The sequence below is a fragment of the Cryptomeria japonica genome, chromosome 9 (genome assembly GCF_030272615.1).
Source record: "Cryptomeria japonica chromosome 9, Sugi_1.0, whole genome shotgun sequence".
In the NCBI taxonomy this organism is placed as follows: domain Eukaryota; kingdom Viridiplantae; phylum Streptophyta; class Pinopsida; order Cupressales; family Cupressaceae; genus Cryptomeria; species Cryptomeria japonica.
Window position 1 is genome coordinate 456,313,548 of NC_081413.1, and position 17,476 is coordinate 456,331,023.

Consider the following 17,476-nt stretch of genomic DNA (forward strand, 5'->3'; position numbering starts at 1 on the left):
CCTTAAATGTAAGGAAGTCATTGGTTGAGCACAGACCAGTAACAACCATAATAGTATTCTTTGTGATCTTGAATGACTTGTTCAACAACATAAATTCATCATGCATTCTACTAAGTACATATCGGACCCACTCAAGTTCATCAAACATTAAAAATTTGACATACTGTGCAAAACCCTTTTCCTCCACAACTTTGAATTTGGGTTTCAAACTACCAGCCTCATTAGTCATTTGCTTGGTGTATAAACACAACATTTGTGCACTTCCAAGCTCCTCAATATTGGCATCGGTATAAACCCTAATCCTCTATATGAAAAACACCAATGTGGTGCTGATGAAAATGCACTCTTTGGATCACCTTCCATGGATATAAATGGGTGTTTCTTAAAGTCTGGCTGAGTTCTCTTAGTGGTATCTATGACTAGTCAGGTTTTAGTTCTAGAGGTAGCCATTTCAGAAATTTCAAACTTCAAACTTAAAAGGTTTCATCAAAAAATACCTTGACCACCGGATTAGGAAATTTGCATGGAAAATCTTCTTCACGCTTTGATCTCTGAAAATCCAGCTTTCACGACTCTCTTCTCTTCTTCTCTTCAAATGCACAGTGAGAAATAAATTGATTAAGTTGCTTTTTATCTTCACACACCTAACTTTTAGGTGTAATAAATGCACTTTTCCCTAATACTTCCAGTTACCCTACATACACAGATAGTTCTTTTATAAATCTTTTGTGGCTCTTCAATTTCATCAAACTCTTCTAGAAATCCTTCAAAAATATTTGCACCACCATAATTTAACTACTAACAATCTGTCAATCTTCTAGCACCAACATCTGGTAGGGGCGAAAAGATCTGCATGAAGACTCCCCTTAGGCTAGAGGCCTCAATCTAATTCTCAGAGGAATTTGCAGCACCAAAATCAGGCACAGGCCCATTTCCAATAACTAAATCACTCTTCTTCACCCATGTCTTCTTCATTTTATCTATGATCTCCTCCACTTTCTCTTTCCCCTTTTCATCTAGCTGCACATTCTTATTCTTGTATATCAGACCATTTCTATTCACATTTCTATTTCTACATAATCTTTCAATGTGACTGGGTTTGCCACAATTATAGCATACCATTTTTCCTTGTCTATGCCTAAAATTTACTCGATTTCCTCTTGATCTGCATTGGTTAGCAACATGTCCAAACCAGCCACATGCATAAGATCTGACATTTCTTCTATTTGGAAAGTTATTCATCATACTTCTGCATTTATTTTCCTTATGCCCATACTTGTTGCATTTAAAACATTGACCGGAGAAAGATGGGCCATTATGATTCATTCTATTTATGCATTGACTAGCCATATGACTCAATTTATTGAAAACAAAATAGTTACCATTTAACTTATGAGAATTAGGTTGTCTTACTAGAGACCATTTAGCTTTGTTCTTGTGATGTTGAGACTTGGGGTTCCCTTGACCAGATCCAGAGCTTTCACCTTTGTCAAATCCAATACCTCTTCTATCATCTGCATCTTTTTGGCTTTTAAGAATCTCATTAAGCTTGGCTAAACTGATCTGAAAATTCAACTTGTACTCATTTTCAGCCTAAAGATCATATCTAAGAAGAAGAATCTACTCTCCAAGTTCTTCTTTGGTTTCATGCAGATCATGCTCTAGTTGGCTAGCATCACAACCAAGTCTTCTACATTTATCAAATCTTTCTTTCAGGGATTGATTAAGAATATCTTCATTCTTCTTTCTTTCCTCAATTCCCTTTGTCAATTTCATCACAATAGATTCCATCTCATTCTTCTAAACTACATTATCTCTACCAAGTTTCTCACATTCTTTTGTCTTCTCTTTCAAGGCTTGGTTATCAATGCTTTGGATTTCTTTCCCCTTTAACTTATCAACGATTTCCTTCCTATTCTCTCTTGACTTGCTCTATTGATCTTTCAATGACTGCATGAAGTTATCAGCATCCTTAAGATTCTCTTTCATTTGTCGGACCTCTGCTTGGGATTCATCAAGATCCTCAAGTGCCACAATAAGCTAATGTTAAAGACTACCAAAATTCATTGATTCACCTTCCCATATCCTCCTCAAGATGTTAGCCTTCTTCCAAGGGACTAGGTTCTGATACCAATTGTTGGAATCAAGGAACACTGAGAGGGGCGGGTGAATCAGTGTTCTGCAATTTTTAACATTATTAATTTTTTCTTTCAACCACTTAATGCAAATGAACAAAAGAGACACGCAAAAACATAAACCAATCAGGAACAACACCATAACACCAAGATTTATACGTGGAAAACCTGATTAAGCGAAAACCGCAGTGGGGATGAGACCCACAATATAAATATACTCTACAAAGGTATAAAAATATTATTTTGGGAATGCACATGCATTTAGACATACTTCCTAGAGCTCACTACTCAAAAGAAAGAAGGGCAACAACCCTGAAAGGCTCACTGCCTTACAATATCTTTAAAAAAATATAATTGGATTGTTTGAACTAAAAAATAGCATCTACAAATGCCAAAGTATACTTCTAGTTAAGGATAAAACACTTATTCTCTCGCTGCTCTACTACATTGCTCTGTTCTATTGTTCTACTTTATTCCTGAGCAGAAATATTTCAGCTGCACGAGTGGAGCTACACACATTCAATCACAAAAAAATTTACACACCACTACTGATACCAAAATGATCATATCCATTGGTCTTATATATCCACAACATGAAATTAGGTCTTCTACATGTCGGCTTCAAGAACACTATCCAAAAAATGAAACGTGCATACATAGGCGGCTCAATTCAAACTCCAATGCATATGCAGACCAAAAATAATTGTCCACATGCTTCCCAAATGTCATCTGGACATCCTCGATTACAAAAACAATCACGAAAATTAATCCACCAATTCCGCACAATGATCAACTAACCAAGACATTCATACCACACTGTTCAACCCAAAACTTATGCACCAGACCTTCTAACTCACACAACAATCATCACCAGAGGTTAAGACTCTGGAATAAGGTACTCCAGACATCTAACTATATTTTTCTCGCTCCACAACACAAGATCTTCAACCAAATTTAAATGCCAGCCAAAATGTTGCATTGTATCGGGTGCTCTATTCTAACTCACCGGACTTAACCAAATCTTCATTCTGAATTCGAGTAGGATCAGATCACACACTGGAAATAGGATATTTGACTTTGGTTGCCATTAGTGATAACATTAGACAACCTCTATAATGTCTCTTGCCAACAAGTCAAAAGATGGTGTTTTCAATTCTGAGACCAAGTATATCAAGGAGATGTTGAAGAAGTAGAATTGTAAACCAATTGGAACTCCTATGGCTATTGGATGCAAGTTAAATAAGGATGATGGATCTTGAGAAGTTGATAAAAAATAATATGGCTTCAAGACCAAATATTGCACATGTTGTCTATTTGGTTGCTAGATATCAAGCTAATCCAAAGCAATTTCATGATCAAGCAATCAAAAGGATATTTAGATATTTAATAGGGACTTTGGATTTAGGTTTATGGTACAAGAAGAATGATAATTTCACTTTGAAAGAATACACAAATGTTTATTGGCTTGAATGTGTTAATGATAGAAGACTTGTACAAGTGGTGCTACATTTTTCTTTGGAGACAAATTGGTCTCTTGGTTGAAAAAGAAGTAGGATTTAGTATCAATATTTATAACAAAATTAGAATATATTGTAGCAACATCTTGTTGCACTCAGGTCATGTGGATGAAGAAAACTCTCAAAGATATCAAGTTGATATATGATGAAGCAATTCTTATTTTATGTGATAATACAAGTGTAATTAACATTTCAAAGAACCTGGTGATCCATTCAAGGACAACACATTTTTATCTGGTATCATTTCTAAAGAGAGAAGATTGTAGAGAAGGAAGCCAGATTGCAATATGTGTTTACAAATGATTAGATTGTAGACATATTTATGAAGGTACTAGTGAAGGAATCTTTTGAGTATCTCCAACAAAAGTTAGGGGTTATTTCATCCCTTTTTCAAAATAGATGCATAGAAGTGGTACATATTTCCAAAGAAAGATTAAAAGTTCATCTTTTCTCTACTAGATTGATGTGGTGGTTATTCTCAAGGGGAGTAGGCGAGGATTGTGATTTCTTAGTTGTTTGAAAATAGTTACAAAAAAGAGATATATGCATCAAAGGGAAGTGTTGTAGTTATTAGAGTCGTACTCGAAAAGGGGAGAGAGATTTATTGTTGGGGAGAGTTACTATTACAAAATTCAGTAAGGAGAATCATTTATTGCAGTATTGTGCCCTTTGTCCTTGATGTCAAAGGGGGAGAGAGATACAATAAGCAGAGAGATACATTTAGAAAGAGTTTATTGTTGATTGGTGGTACAAGCATTGCCATCAATGACAAAGGAGGAGATTGTTAGAAATTTCAGTTGTGTTGTTTGTGTTATTATTGATACCAAACTTGTCTAGTTTGTGTCATCTATGATTATGTGTTGAGGTAACAAAATAAATAAGGAATACTATTCAAAAAATCCATCAGCCATTTAGTCCACCCTAAAATAACCAAAAGTTTGTAAGATATCCTTAGGGACAATGTGAACATATCATAATATTTGAATGTGTCCAATTTGATAGGAATAGATTTATCCTTAGAGAACCCTATGGAATAAATGGGTTCCATAGAAATAACAATACTATTAGAAAAATTACTACCACTCTAAAAAAAAATCTGTAGGAGAGGAAAAGAAGCCCAATTGAAGGATTCCACCACTAATGAGGATACCAATGAAGACAATGAGAAAGACCAAGATGAGCCACTAAACCTTATCCCCAAGTATTCACTTTCCCACTCCACACACTATGAAACATAGTTCGATGAAGCCCAAGAGGGGCTTAGATTATGACAATGATGATGAGGAAGAACCTAAAGATAAAGGGACCACCAACAAAGAGAAAAATCCTCAAATTCAGCAAGTTCTAGTGGTGAAGTTTGAAGATCTTAAGGTCAGGAGAATTTAGAAACATCTCAAAATTTCCTTGGTTGTGAAAGGAACAATAAAAGAATTTTAAAACTTGAGAAAACTGAATTTCCCATAAGGCTATTAGCGTTTAATGCAAAATTAGTAGTCAACTATTATTTTTCTGGCACGCCCAGTGGGACCTAATTTTTAACAAGCCTAAGCAAGTTTATGAGTCGTAGACCTGTTACCAAGAGTCAAACAACATCAAATTCCAATTTTCTTCTATCACCCCTGGTAAACGTCCATTCGTCTACAATTACTTCTTCCCAGAATTCACCTATTACCCTTGCGGTACCTGTTCCCATACTAATGGCTCAAGTTCCTCCTAGAAATTTCATGACTTGGAATAGTGGTAGTCCCCTCATTCCTCATGTTCCACCCCCAGTATGGGGGCTAATTCCCACCTCTGCACTAAGAGTTGTCCCTAAATTCACCAGAGAATGTTCCAAGACGTCGAGTGAACATCTATAAGATATAGTTTATGTTTGCACCGTCCATAACATTACAGAGCAAAATGTAGCTCTAAGATTGCTTACAACTTCTTTTTAAGGAAGAGCTTTAGATTGGTATAGATCTCTTGCTTCTAATTCTATAACTGATTGGACTTTGAGATATTTTCCAAGAAGGCTAATAGATCATCTCTAAGGCAATAACTGATTACCATCAAAAGGGCTTGTCAGGAAGCAGTGACATAATTCAATATGAGGTTTCAAAGGACTTGGCAAAGGATACCGTTGTACATTCATCCTCCCGCAGATATGGCGTTTGTTTTTTATCCAAAATTCTTCAATTCATATATATCTGTGATGATTCAATCTCTCGGAGGAAATACTCTCTCGGATGTGTATGACTTGGCGGTCTGAGCAGAAAACAATCTAATTGATGCTGGAAAGCTTACATGACGACCGCTCATGTCGGTCTTCCCTGAAATATCAAATCAATTTCATGAGCTAGTTGTGCCTAGCACATCTACACCCCAATCCATGTATATGTATCATGGATCCCAACAAGCGAGTATGTCCTCCTGTTCGTCTCTGGCTGTAGAAGTCAATGATATGAAAAATTTGTTGAGATCTTTCTCAAATGAAATCATTAATTTGAAACGATCCCAAATCCCCTCTGCTAGACCTCCCTTCCAATAAAGTTTCCAAGAGAATAGACCCCCATATCATCAAAACCAATATGCAAATAACCAAGCTTCCTCAAGTCAACTGAATGGCTAGATAGTTCCAATGCCCAATCTGTTGAAAACTATCTATCCTAGCACCAATAAAGAGTTGACAGTAGGACAAAATAATCTAGAGGATGACACCAACTCTTGGTGTTTTCAATGTAACAATGTACATGCCCCAAGAAACTATCTGAAAGGCAATTTGCAACAAAAAATTACAGATAAATGCAGTCAAGGTGCTACCTCAAATGATTTAGTTTATACTTCCCTTGACATGGACAATGCAGCTCTCATTGCTCAGATGCAAGGTATGTCAATGGAGAAAGAAATGAAGATATCTCCACACCATGCTTTATTCTCTTGGATGGAAGACGAGGATGTCATACTCACAAACGGCTTGGGAGCTCCCCAAGTGCAGCTAGACTACAACCTTCGGTCAAAAAGACGGTTCATGGGAAAGCATGTAAGCACACAAGGGAGGTTCATCTCATAAAAATTCTCGAACAACCCACAGTTGCTACCACATATCAGAAGGAGTTTATCTCCTATAAGTCGAGAGAACCAAAAGCATATGTGCCATTAGTATTGGACATGGTGGAGCAAATAAAGAAAGCCCCAACTAACATCTCTTTATGGGATCTCTTTAGCATCCCAAAGCAGAAGACTTAGTTAAAAGAAGCTCTAGTAGAGGGGGAGAGACTTACTGACAGGAATGTTGTCATTTCTTTGCGGGCTAATGAGGAAAGATCTATGACCCCCGCAATGCAATCGCGCTTTCCAGTTGTGTTGATAAATGAGGCCGCACTACCTAGATCCCATGTGGAAGGTAAGCCTAAACAAAACCCTTTCTATTTGACCCTCATTATAGGGGACAAGCTGTTGCATAATTCTATGATAGATTTTGGTGCTAGCACTATCATCATGCCTAAGCAAATAGCTGAGGTTTTCAACATCAAATATGAGCCTCTAAGTAGGGGCGTTATACAACTAGATGAAAAATAAAGTTCAGACTATGGGTATTATTAAAAGTCTTCCACTGACAATGTTCACATGTCCTAGTGTCACTGTGTCCCAAGAGGTAGTAGTTATTGACATCCCCTTGTTTTCGGCCTCTGCCTCTACCAAGACTTTACCACCAAGATAGGAGGTTACCTATCTTTAGATTGGTCCCACCTAATCCTCCAAACCCAGCATGGTGCTAAGCTCAAAATTCTTTCAAAGCCCCTACACACCGAGCATGTAGCTAATCAGGCTATGCTCAACTTTGAGCCTACCCATACCTCCATCTCTAATGAGGAGAGAATAATTGTAGAACTTCTAGAGGATGAAGAGGTGACTAGCGATATTACACCAGAGCAAGAGGTTTTCCTCAATGAATTCATAAATTCTGATCCATATTCAAATTACCATGCTACGGGTCTTGGTACCTACTATATTTTTTATGAGGATCAGTGTAATTTCCCCTACTAGGATTTGGCCTATTTTAACCATAATTAATCCATCCCAACATCCTTATAATTTAAACTAAATTGATTAGGAGACAAAACTATCTTAACATGAATCCAAACAAGGATAATAGAGAAACATAAGCTTCTTTCTAGTATTAACTAAAGGATTCTATCTGATTTATATTCTAATATTTATTATTAATATACATAATTATATCTTTATATATATTTTATACGTTATTTATTCTCAGATGTTATATTATTGTAGACTCTCAAAATAACTTTTATTCTCAGATATATATATATATATATATATATATATATATATATATTAGTTGTTATATATTAATATATTATTATTATCACTATCAAATTCTGCATAAGAACATTATTGGGCTTCATATATTAAGCAGTCATAGCGAGCACATCATCGTGCATACCACCAAGAACACAAATGTTACTGCCTGTAACTCAATAACAGTTATGTTCTAATCTGATCAATGGCCCATTCAATGGTTGTAGATGATATAACTTTTTCCTCTTCCCATATTGAATTTATTTTACCTTGATCTGATACGAATTATCATGGTTCCTAAGATCAATTATGCCCTTGGTAACCCATCATTTGTGACAGTGAGGAAGATGTTCAATATATCGTACCCAAATTGACCATCTGTTGAACCCCACTTGGTGGATGAGTTTGATCTAATCCTTATCTCTCTCGAATTGAAGAGTCGCATCCTTTTGAGTGTGAGGAATCATGCCTCTCTTGATCGAACCTCTTAGATACATCTCTTATGTTGCCTCCTCATATCTGATCACAATAATAATAATATTATCGATTATGACTGTGCTGTTAGATGCCTTCGATGATCTTTAAAAGGTCATTACGATCGTTGTTGATTAGTCTCTTTACTTGACATCAATTAATTAGTCTTCCTTATGGCAGAGATAAAGATATCAGCGTATTGGAGGATAAGTCTTCAATATCTCAATATTATAGCAATAATAATGATTGCTCATATTACTCGCTCCTTTTTCATACCACAACGATATATACTTGTATGGTATCAACCATAGGGAGATCGGTAATCATATTTTTCGTTCTTCCCATATTGCTCTGCATTCATTTATATCTGCCACATTCGTTCTTCCCATATTGTTGTTGTGATCAACCTCCACTTATATCTGCCACATACCACAAGTTTTCATTGTGTTCAGTATGTTCTATACAAGAATCAATCTCAAATTGTTGTGCATCATAATGTACACCGTCTTATTAATATATGAATCGATGTTCATATACCAATCATAGTTGTTGTAGTAATCACGAACACTCATGAAATTGTTACCACCTTTTATTTGTCTTCGTAATCACTGCTTTACTCAAATGGATTGTTACCTTTAAACATGAGTCAACTCATTTGTGATGACTTTTACTTGTTTCTAATTACATTGTATTTGTTTATAATTTATAATATATTAATTATGTTTATAATATTATTAATAATAAATATTAATAAATAAATAAATTTCAAATAATCATTCATTGTTAACTATAATATTAATTAATAATAATAATTGTTTCATTTAGGATATATATAATGAACAATGAGGGGACATGACAATCAGATTATCTCAAAATTGACCAAGGAGCTACTAACCAAGGACGAGTTGTCTTCCACGTTCTGGACCTTGCACTTTGATGGTGCAAGATGCAAGGTAGGTTCAGGCACTAGAATTTGCCTTACTTTGTCTTCTAGTGAACATGTCCTGAGGTCTTTCTGCCTACAGTTTGCTTGCTCCAACAATGAAGTGAAATATGAAGGGCTAGTCCAAGGCCTAAGTTTAGCAACACAAATGGGAATAAAATAGCTGGAGGTTTTGGGAGATTCTGAGATGATAGTGTACCAGGTCCGAGGAATCTCAAGTGTCAAACAAGTCCGCATGAAGTTCTATCACCATAGGACATGGGATTTGATCGAAAGATTTAATGCTTTCAACATCTACAGGATTCCTCGAAAACCAAATGCAGTCGCTAATTGGATGGCCACTATTAGGTCACAATTCGACCCTGCTGCAGATTTGCTTACCAACCCTCAGGCGGTCTGCATGGTCATTCGACCAGCTATTCCAGACAATGACACTCATTGACAAGTTTTTGAGAGTGGTGAACAAATTTCTCTATTCATTCAAAACTCTAGAGAGTTTGCTAATCAAATGCAGTCCAATGTAAATGAAGCTTGCATGGATCAAATCATCCCACTAAAATCCAATAAACTCCCAAATGGATTGATCACCCTGGAGAATTTATTTCATCACGATGATGCTAAAAAAGATAAACAGAAATTCACAGCCGATAAGGGTGACTACACTAAATTGTCAATAGGGAATGGGAGAACACTTAAGGTTGGAAAGGGAGTTTCCCCAAAAGATCGAGAAAGGTTGGCTTGCTATTGTGATGAATACATGGGCATGATAGCATGGTCATATGAGGATTTGAAGGGTTACAACTCTAGCATCATCCAGCACACCATTCAGCTTGCCAATGGGGCCAAACCAGTTCGATGGAAGCCAAGACCAATCAATCCAAAAACTGAGACTCTCATGGCACAAGAGTTGAGGAAATTAATAGAGTCCAAGATTGTCTACCCCATCAAGCATAGTATATGGGTATCAAATTTGGTACCAGTCAGAAAGAAGAATGGGGATATACAGCTTTGTGTGGATTTTTGTGACTTAAATCAAGCTTCTCTAAAAGACCATTACCCCTGGCCACCAATGGAAAAATTATTAAGCACTGTGGCTAGGTCTGAGATGTTTTCGATATTGGATAGATTCTCAGGTTATAACCAAGTTTTGGTAAAGCCAGAAGACCAACATAACACCACTTTCACAACCAAATGGGGAACATTTATTTACCAAAAAATATCGTTTGGATTGTCAAACGCAAGTGCAAATTTTCAGAGGGTTATGGATCTGCCTTTTAAGGAGTTGATCAATAAAATTATCCTCATCTACTTGGATGACTTGACGGTGTTTTCAAAACATAAAGAAGATCATTTTGATCATCTTGAGCTATTCTTCTAGAAGTGTTTGGAATTTGGTATTTCATTGAACCTAAAGAAATGCATCTTTAGGGTCCCACAAGGGAAATTATTGTGAAACATAGTGTCAAAAGGAGTCTCAATTGATCCAGATCGGGTGAAGGCAATAAAAGAGCTCCCTCTTCCTCTCAACAAGAAGGACGTTCAGTCCTTCCTAGGCAAGGTCAACTTTGTTAGTCATTTCATCTCAGACTTTGCTGGAATGGTGAGGTCTATCATGCTAATGCTTAAAAGGGACACACAATTTAAATGGACTCCTAAAGAAAAAGAGGCATTTGAGAAAATTAAAGACGCAATCTCCTCCTCTCCAATACTCTCAAATCTCGATATGTCTAGAGATTTCATAATGTATGTTTTCTCTAGCAATTATAGCATTGTGGTGGTGTTAACCCAGAAAGATTCAGACTAAAAGGGTGAGCATCTGATAGCCTTCCATTCCAAAACTTTAAAGGAGTATGAAGCTAAATATAATTTTGTTGAAAAGAAAACAATGGCCATTGTCAAAGGCCTCAAAAAAATTTGGTATTTCATTGCCTGTAATAAGACTACTGTGTATGTCACTCACCCTTCAGTCAGAGAGTATATAATGGAAGGCGACATAATAGAGAAAAGGGAAAAATGGATTACCAAGATCTTAGAGTATGACATCGATGTCAGGCCCACTAAGGTAACCTTTGTGAATATATAGCTCAAGAATTTGGCCCTCAAGAAGCTGAGACTACCGTGGATGAAGTTGTGATGGTCACCTCTGAGAAAATGGAAGCATGCTAGATCAAGAACCGAAAACATTTCATGGAGACTGGAATCTTCCCAACTTACATCTCTCCTGAAAAAAAGAGATTCTATAGGATACACAATAGAAGGTTTTGCCTTGTTGAAGGAGTGTTGCATAGACCAAGACCAAGCTCGTAAGATCTTACATGAATTCCATAATGGACTCTCAGGGGGCTATTATTCAGTGCAAACCACTATCATCAAGATTACCTGTGCTGGGTATTTCTAGCCTTCAATATTTAAAGACACACATGCTCTAGTGAGAGAATGCAAGGAGTGCCAATACTACAATGGTAGGTGCAGAAAGGAAGCAATGCCACTTAGGCCAATAATGGTGGAAGAGCCCTTTGCTCAATGGGTTCTAGATTTCATAGGGATGATTAATCTACCAAGCTCAGTCAGACACAAGTGGATCCTTACTGCCACTTACTACTTCACCAAATGATCTGAGGCTATACCTCAAAGGAATTCATTTGCCAAAGACCATAATATCGGACAATGCGCGAGCATTCACAGGCTCCCATGTAAACCAATTTTCTCTCAACCAAGGTATATATCCGAAGACTTCCTCAAATTATTATCCACAAGGAAATGGCCTAGTTGAGTATACCAACAAGAACCTCATAAGACCCATTAAAAGGATTGGGTTTGAACACAAAAGGGAGTGGCATCACCACTTGAGAAGCGCATTATGGGAAGACTGGATCACACCTATGAAAGTTCTAAACAACTCTCCATACAAGCTGGTCTACGACAAGGATGCCCTATTCCCCGTATCTATGGAGATCCCCGCCTTGTAGCTCCTCAAGTCCATTGAGGTGGCTGAAAATGAGCCCATGGAGGTAAGGCTGGCAGAACTTATGGAGTTAGAAGAGGAAAGGGAAGCGGCATTTGAATCACTTCAAAACCATCAACAAACCGTCAAGAGGTGGTTTGACAACAAGAAGAGTTCTAAACCAGGGCTCAAATAGGGTGATCTTGTTTTAAAATATAATGAGAGGGTAGCCAAGACAGGTCAACACGCAAATTTTGATGGTTTATGGGAGGGACCCTTCTTCATCACCAATTGTAAGGGGTTTAATGCATTTTACCTTGAGAATATGCAAGAGGAGTCTCTTGAAATTTCGGTTAACGGGTTTCATCTGAAACCTTTCTTTTAAAGCTTAGCATTCCCAATGTAAATAATTATTTTTAGCGTGCCTTTATTTATTTAATTATGGTTCTCCATGCATTGTAAAGAAAAAGAAGTAAATCATAAGATATGCCATGAGCAAGAAGAAATGATATCATTATATTATATAATTGTAGCTTTGTACAATGCATAAAAAAATGGCTTGTAGCCTATAGATTTTTGAAGCAGGGTGTCATTCTTTCAGTTATCTTCCTCGTCCTCCTCCTTGTCCATGAGAAATTCAGAGTCATCATCTTCTTCATCATCTTCTCCCATCCACTCATGGCCAGAGTCACTATCAAATTCCTGAGATATCGACACAAGCACTAGGTTTGGAAGAATATGCAACGTTAGGATCCGAGGAAAGATATAGTCTCAAAACTTAGTATACCACGTTGTGTTGGCTGGAGCAGGTGCTATTAGATGGACTCTAAGGAGGAACTCCACAGCACGCTCTATGCGTAGGCCATGAGAAGACAATGACATAGTCTTTAAGCCACCTATAAAAGGATACCAGGTCACCTCCTCTCCAAGGGTGATGAAGCACTATAAGTTTGAGGCCAAGGGCAGACCTCTGAAAGGGACGAAGTATTCCATGACATCCTTAAGGCCACCTAGATACTCTGACCAGAAGAGTGTCTTAGTCAGCTCCATCATCAGATAGTTGTTTGTCCTAGCATCCAGCAATGAAGCCACGAAGCGGGAGCATATATCTATGTTGACACGATATCTATCAACATCGTCAATAAAATCTTCCTCGAGCACCCATTTAATGGTAGCAATTATCAAAGGATTTCTCCATTGTGTCATGCCTTGCAACCTCCAATATGAAATGTTTCCAAGGAAAACAACTTGTGCTTTCCTCCTAGTAAGCCTAATGGGAGTATCCATAACTCAAGAAACTTCGTCATTGAGCCGGCTTTTGTGAAAAGGAATGTCTAAAAATACATATTTATAGCTGATTTTTAGCTCTGAGTAATAAATAAAATTAAGAGCCAATGCCCTCAATCTTCGATATAGTTGTCTTTTCTCATTACTCGCACAAATGAATGGAGTCGAGCCTGAAGGTTGCATATGTCTTGTCTAGAGCCTTGAAAATAAAAATAGTGTACTCAGACGCCACACTTATTTTCAAGTATGTCATGCCTTAACCCAGTAGTCCGCAGGTCTGTCTTGGCTCATGTGAGCTTTGTTGGTTGTATATTTTCTCCTTAATAAGGATATCTATCTAGACAAGCAAATTATCTCTAGTAGATTGATATGACGGTGTAGTGGGCTAACATCTTTTCAAAAAATGCAAATGGTGGTGCTTCTTCCCATTCTAGCATTAATGTCGCCTGGATAATGAGGTGACATACATGCCGACAAATACCTATCATAAATGCCCCCTTTTCATGCACAAATCTAGGCATGCAATACATTTAAGGAAGAAAGCTTCAAAAGTGCATGTCATATTTTTCAATTTGCATTCCTAGTGCCAAAGCCTTTCAAAAGTGTCAAAAAAAGCTCACTTGCAGAAAAATGGAGATGGAAGCAACAACCTCAAATCCTTTCTAGGGTGAAATGTGGGCAGATGTATACAGGGAAAATTCATATGCGTCCCACGCCATGCCCCCAAGCCAGAATATCCCAGGACTAAATCCAAATAAAAGATGGTCACCTGTGATTCCATGGCGCTAATTGATTCATTAGAAGAGGTCATTGAGCCCGATCTGCACAGGTATCCAAGAGCCCTATGGAAGGCTACATGTGGAAGAATGATAAATCACATAAATGAGTCGCAGTCTACGACATTCAAATTTTTGAATAGAGGCACTCTTCAGTTCATGGTCCCTATGGTTCCACATTGTCAAAATTTATGGCCGCATGCACAAGCAAGTTTGTGCCAGACTCTTTTTCGATATAGGGCTCATCTTTGCGAGTCATTATAACCTCATAAGCTATTCAATACATGTTGTGTTGTCCCATAATTGACAGCACAAAGGTCTTTGATAAAGATGCTATGGAAGACTATTGGCACTCAAGGTAGGACATTGTCCCATTTTGTCAAGCTGCTCTGAATCAGAGTTCGGTGATCGAACCTCCAAAGCTCCCTTTCCCCTATAGTGATTTAAGGCAAGATGATCTCAAAGATATAACCTCTACCATTGTGTTCCTATGCGATCATGACAATGACCAAGAGATCACCTCTCCTATGATGGGTTTCTTGTTCAAATATCGGAAGAAGAAGGAACCATTCTATTTTAACTTCTCTCTTTTGATAGCCAGAGAAATGGTGAGGTAGTGAGCTGAATTTGAGAAATCACAGCGGTTCAGGTTTGCCTCATTCCTTGTTCATTTATTCATGCACCAAAATGTCACTTTATTTAGTCAATTCATGCAATTGGCTACTCGTGATGAGTTAGGAAACATAATGCCTATGTCTACCTAGACACCTATACTATTAGCCACTTATGATGTATACCAGTTTTCAGACTATTTCCTAGCTCCCGTCCTTCACGATTTTGGTGTCATCCCTAAGGAGCCTCTTGCTCATTTTTCTCAAATCGAAATAAATTGGATGTGTAATGAACGCCCCTGCTGCAACTAGTTCTTGGGTAAGGATTTTTATTTTATCCAAATACATGGCTTCTCTAAGGAGCCCTTCCACCTTCCTACCTACGTTATTGAGAGAACCCTAGCCCTCGATATGTTCTGGTAGCTAGTAGAGGTTGAAAAAGCTATAGGGTCGAGAAAACACGATACATCCATTACTGAGGACCACAAATTTATTAGCCCCATCATTCTCAAGTGAAGGAGCATCACTGAGAGGGCCCTGACCTCCAAGCTAGTGCAACTCGGCTTGGTAGTCATTGATGATGTATGGAGCTATGACCCTGATGGATATCTGTCTAGCAAAAACACAAAAAATGCTATTAAACATGTGTCACGTAGCTCATGGGAGGGACACATTAGCCCACTGGTGAATGACCCAAGACTTTTATGTGGGTCCTAGTGATTTTCCTGTCATTAAGCGCCCTTCATGGTTGAGTTTTTACCCTCTCTTTCAAAGGAACTATCCAGCTAGGCCTATTCCTCGGAACATGTTGCAAGCCATGAAAGATAATTTTTGGTTGAGGAAGAAGAGGGAGGATTTCTGGATCTACCGCTAAGAGACTAATCAACCTAGGGCTAATGTGGGGAATGCTCCTTTTGGTGAGCATTTTGAGGATGAATGGCACAAGCACAACAAATTAGAGGAAGAGACAAGTGACAAGTCCCCACATGACTACTCATCCCCCGAGGAGGCTCAACCCTAGGAGGTAGAGGTTATAAATGTAGAAGAGAAAGGTACCGAGGCTAACATTTCGATTCCTCTCACTAGCTCAGCATGGAGGCCTCGTTCCCCAACCACCAAGAGATTAGATGAAAGGCAGACACTCGATTCCCCTTCCAGGAAGAAACAATATTTGGGTTCTTCAAAGAAGGGTTCGTCTTCTCAAGTCCCTGTGGTTCCTCCAACCTCTTAGCAATCGGTGACTTCCATGGTTTAGTTACGCTCTAGTATTCCCTTCCTCTTTGCTCAATTTGTAGTTTCCTCAACACCCCAAGTTGCATCTATATCTACTCAGGTCCCTACTGCTCTTACATTAGCACCCGTCAGAACGTCAGTTGAGCCCCTGATGTCATTTTTCCTACAACATTTTTCCTGTAGATTTCTGCTACAACTTCTATTTCATGTAGGCTTGGTTTTGGAGAGTCCACTCCTCCCCCAAATATCGATATAACATCCGTTGATCCATCTTTTTCAGGAACCTCTCCTTTTGTACCATTATTCTTCCCAACCATGCTAGCACAACCCATTCAAACCACTTTGGGCGGCCTTGTTTCCCATTTCCCCTATGCTATCCCTCCTAGTGTACTATTTGCAGGTCAATCTATTTTGGCCCTAGATACTTATTATCAACAAGTTTCTTAATCCAAATCTATGCGGATTAGCCGGATACACAAGAGAAAGGAGAAGGATGGTGCCAAGCCAGCCCAGTCGCATGTGTAGACACATTTCAGTGAGGAGAATGATATTCTCCTCTTTGCAACTATGTTCCCAAAGTTCAACAAGTCGAAGGCCTAAATGAGGCCCAATGATTACACCCTACATGTTGTCGGGGTTAATCTCTCAAACGCTATGGCAATGGATAAAGTAGAAATAATGGAAGAAACTTTGAAGGCTGTGTCTTAGGATTTCATAAAGAAAAGTCATTGCCTAGACAAGATGCAAGAAGAGCTCATCCACCTTAGAGAATATTTGGATCATCAGAGGAAGGAGGACAAAGCTAGAAGTGCTGAAATAAACCACTTGCAGGGCCTGTTAACTCAAGCCAATCCTGAAAAGGGGAAGTTGCAATCTACCCTGAACAACATGAGTTCTCAGTTGAAAGGGCAAGAGGTGATGAGGAATGTGGCATTGAAAGAATTGTAGGAGAAGGAGAAAGAGATACAACAACTGAAAGAAGCTTCCAGAGATGCTACTTAGATTCAAGCTAAACTATGGGAAGAGGTCCACCTGAAGGAAGAATATGCTCGGTAGTTGAGCGAGGTGTAGGTCACACTTGCTGAGGAAAGAACAAAGTTAGAAACAAAAGTGTGTGAGATGCAGAGTAACCAAGAAGAGACCACGAAGAAATTATTGGATACAAAGGGATTATTATATCAGGAACAGAATTGCATAGCGCAGATTCAGGAAGATTTTCAAGATGGAGGTACCAAGATCCTTGCTTTGGAACAT

At 38.2% G+C, this 17,476-nt stretch overlaps 1 protein-coding gene across 1 annotated transcript in view; it reads right to left on the reverse strand.

The window, feature by feature from the left end:
- Window positions 1-885: 885 nt before the first annotated feature.
- Window positions 886-17,476, reverse strand: part of LOC131858436 (uncharacterized) — a 39,729-nt gene continuing 23,138 nt past the window's right edge. Inside the window, exons 3-4 of the mRNA XM_059211675.1 lie at window positions 1,414-1,563; window positions 886-1,020 (exon numbers count right to left, since the gene is read on the reverse strand). Of these exons, the coding sequence (XP_059067658.1) occupies window positions 886-1,020; window positions 1,414-1,563 (285 nt within the window). The remainder of the gene's footprint in view (window positions 1,021-1,413; window positions 1,564-17,476) is intronic.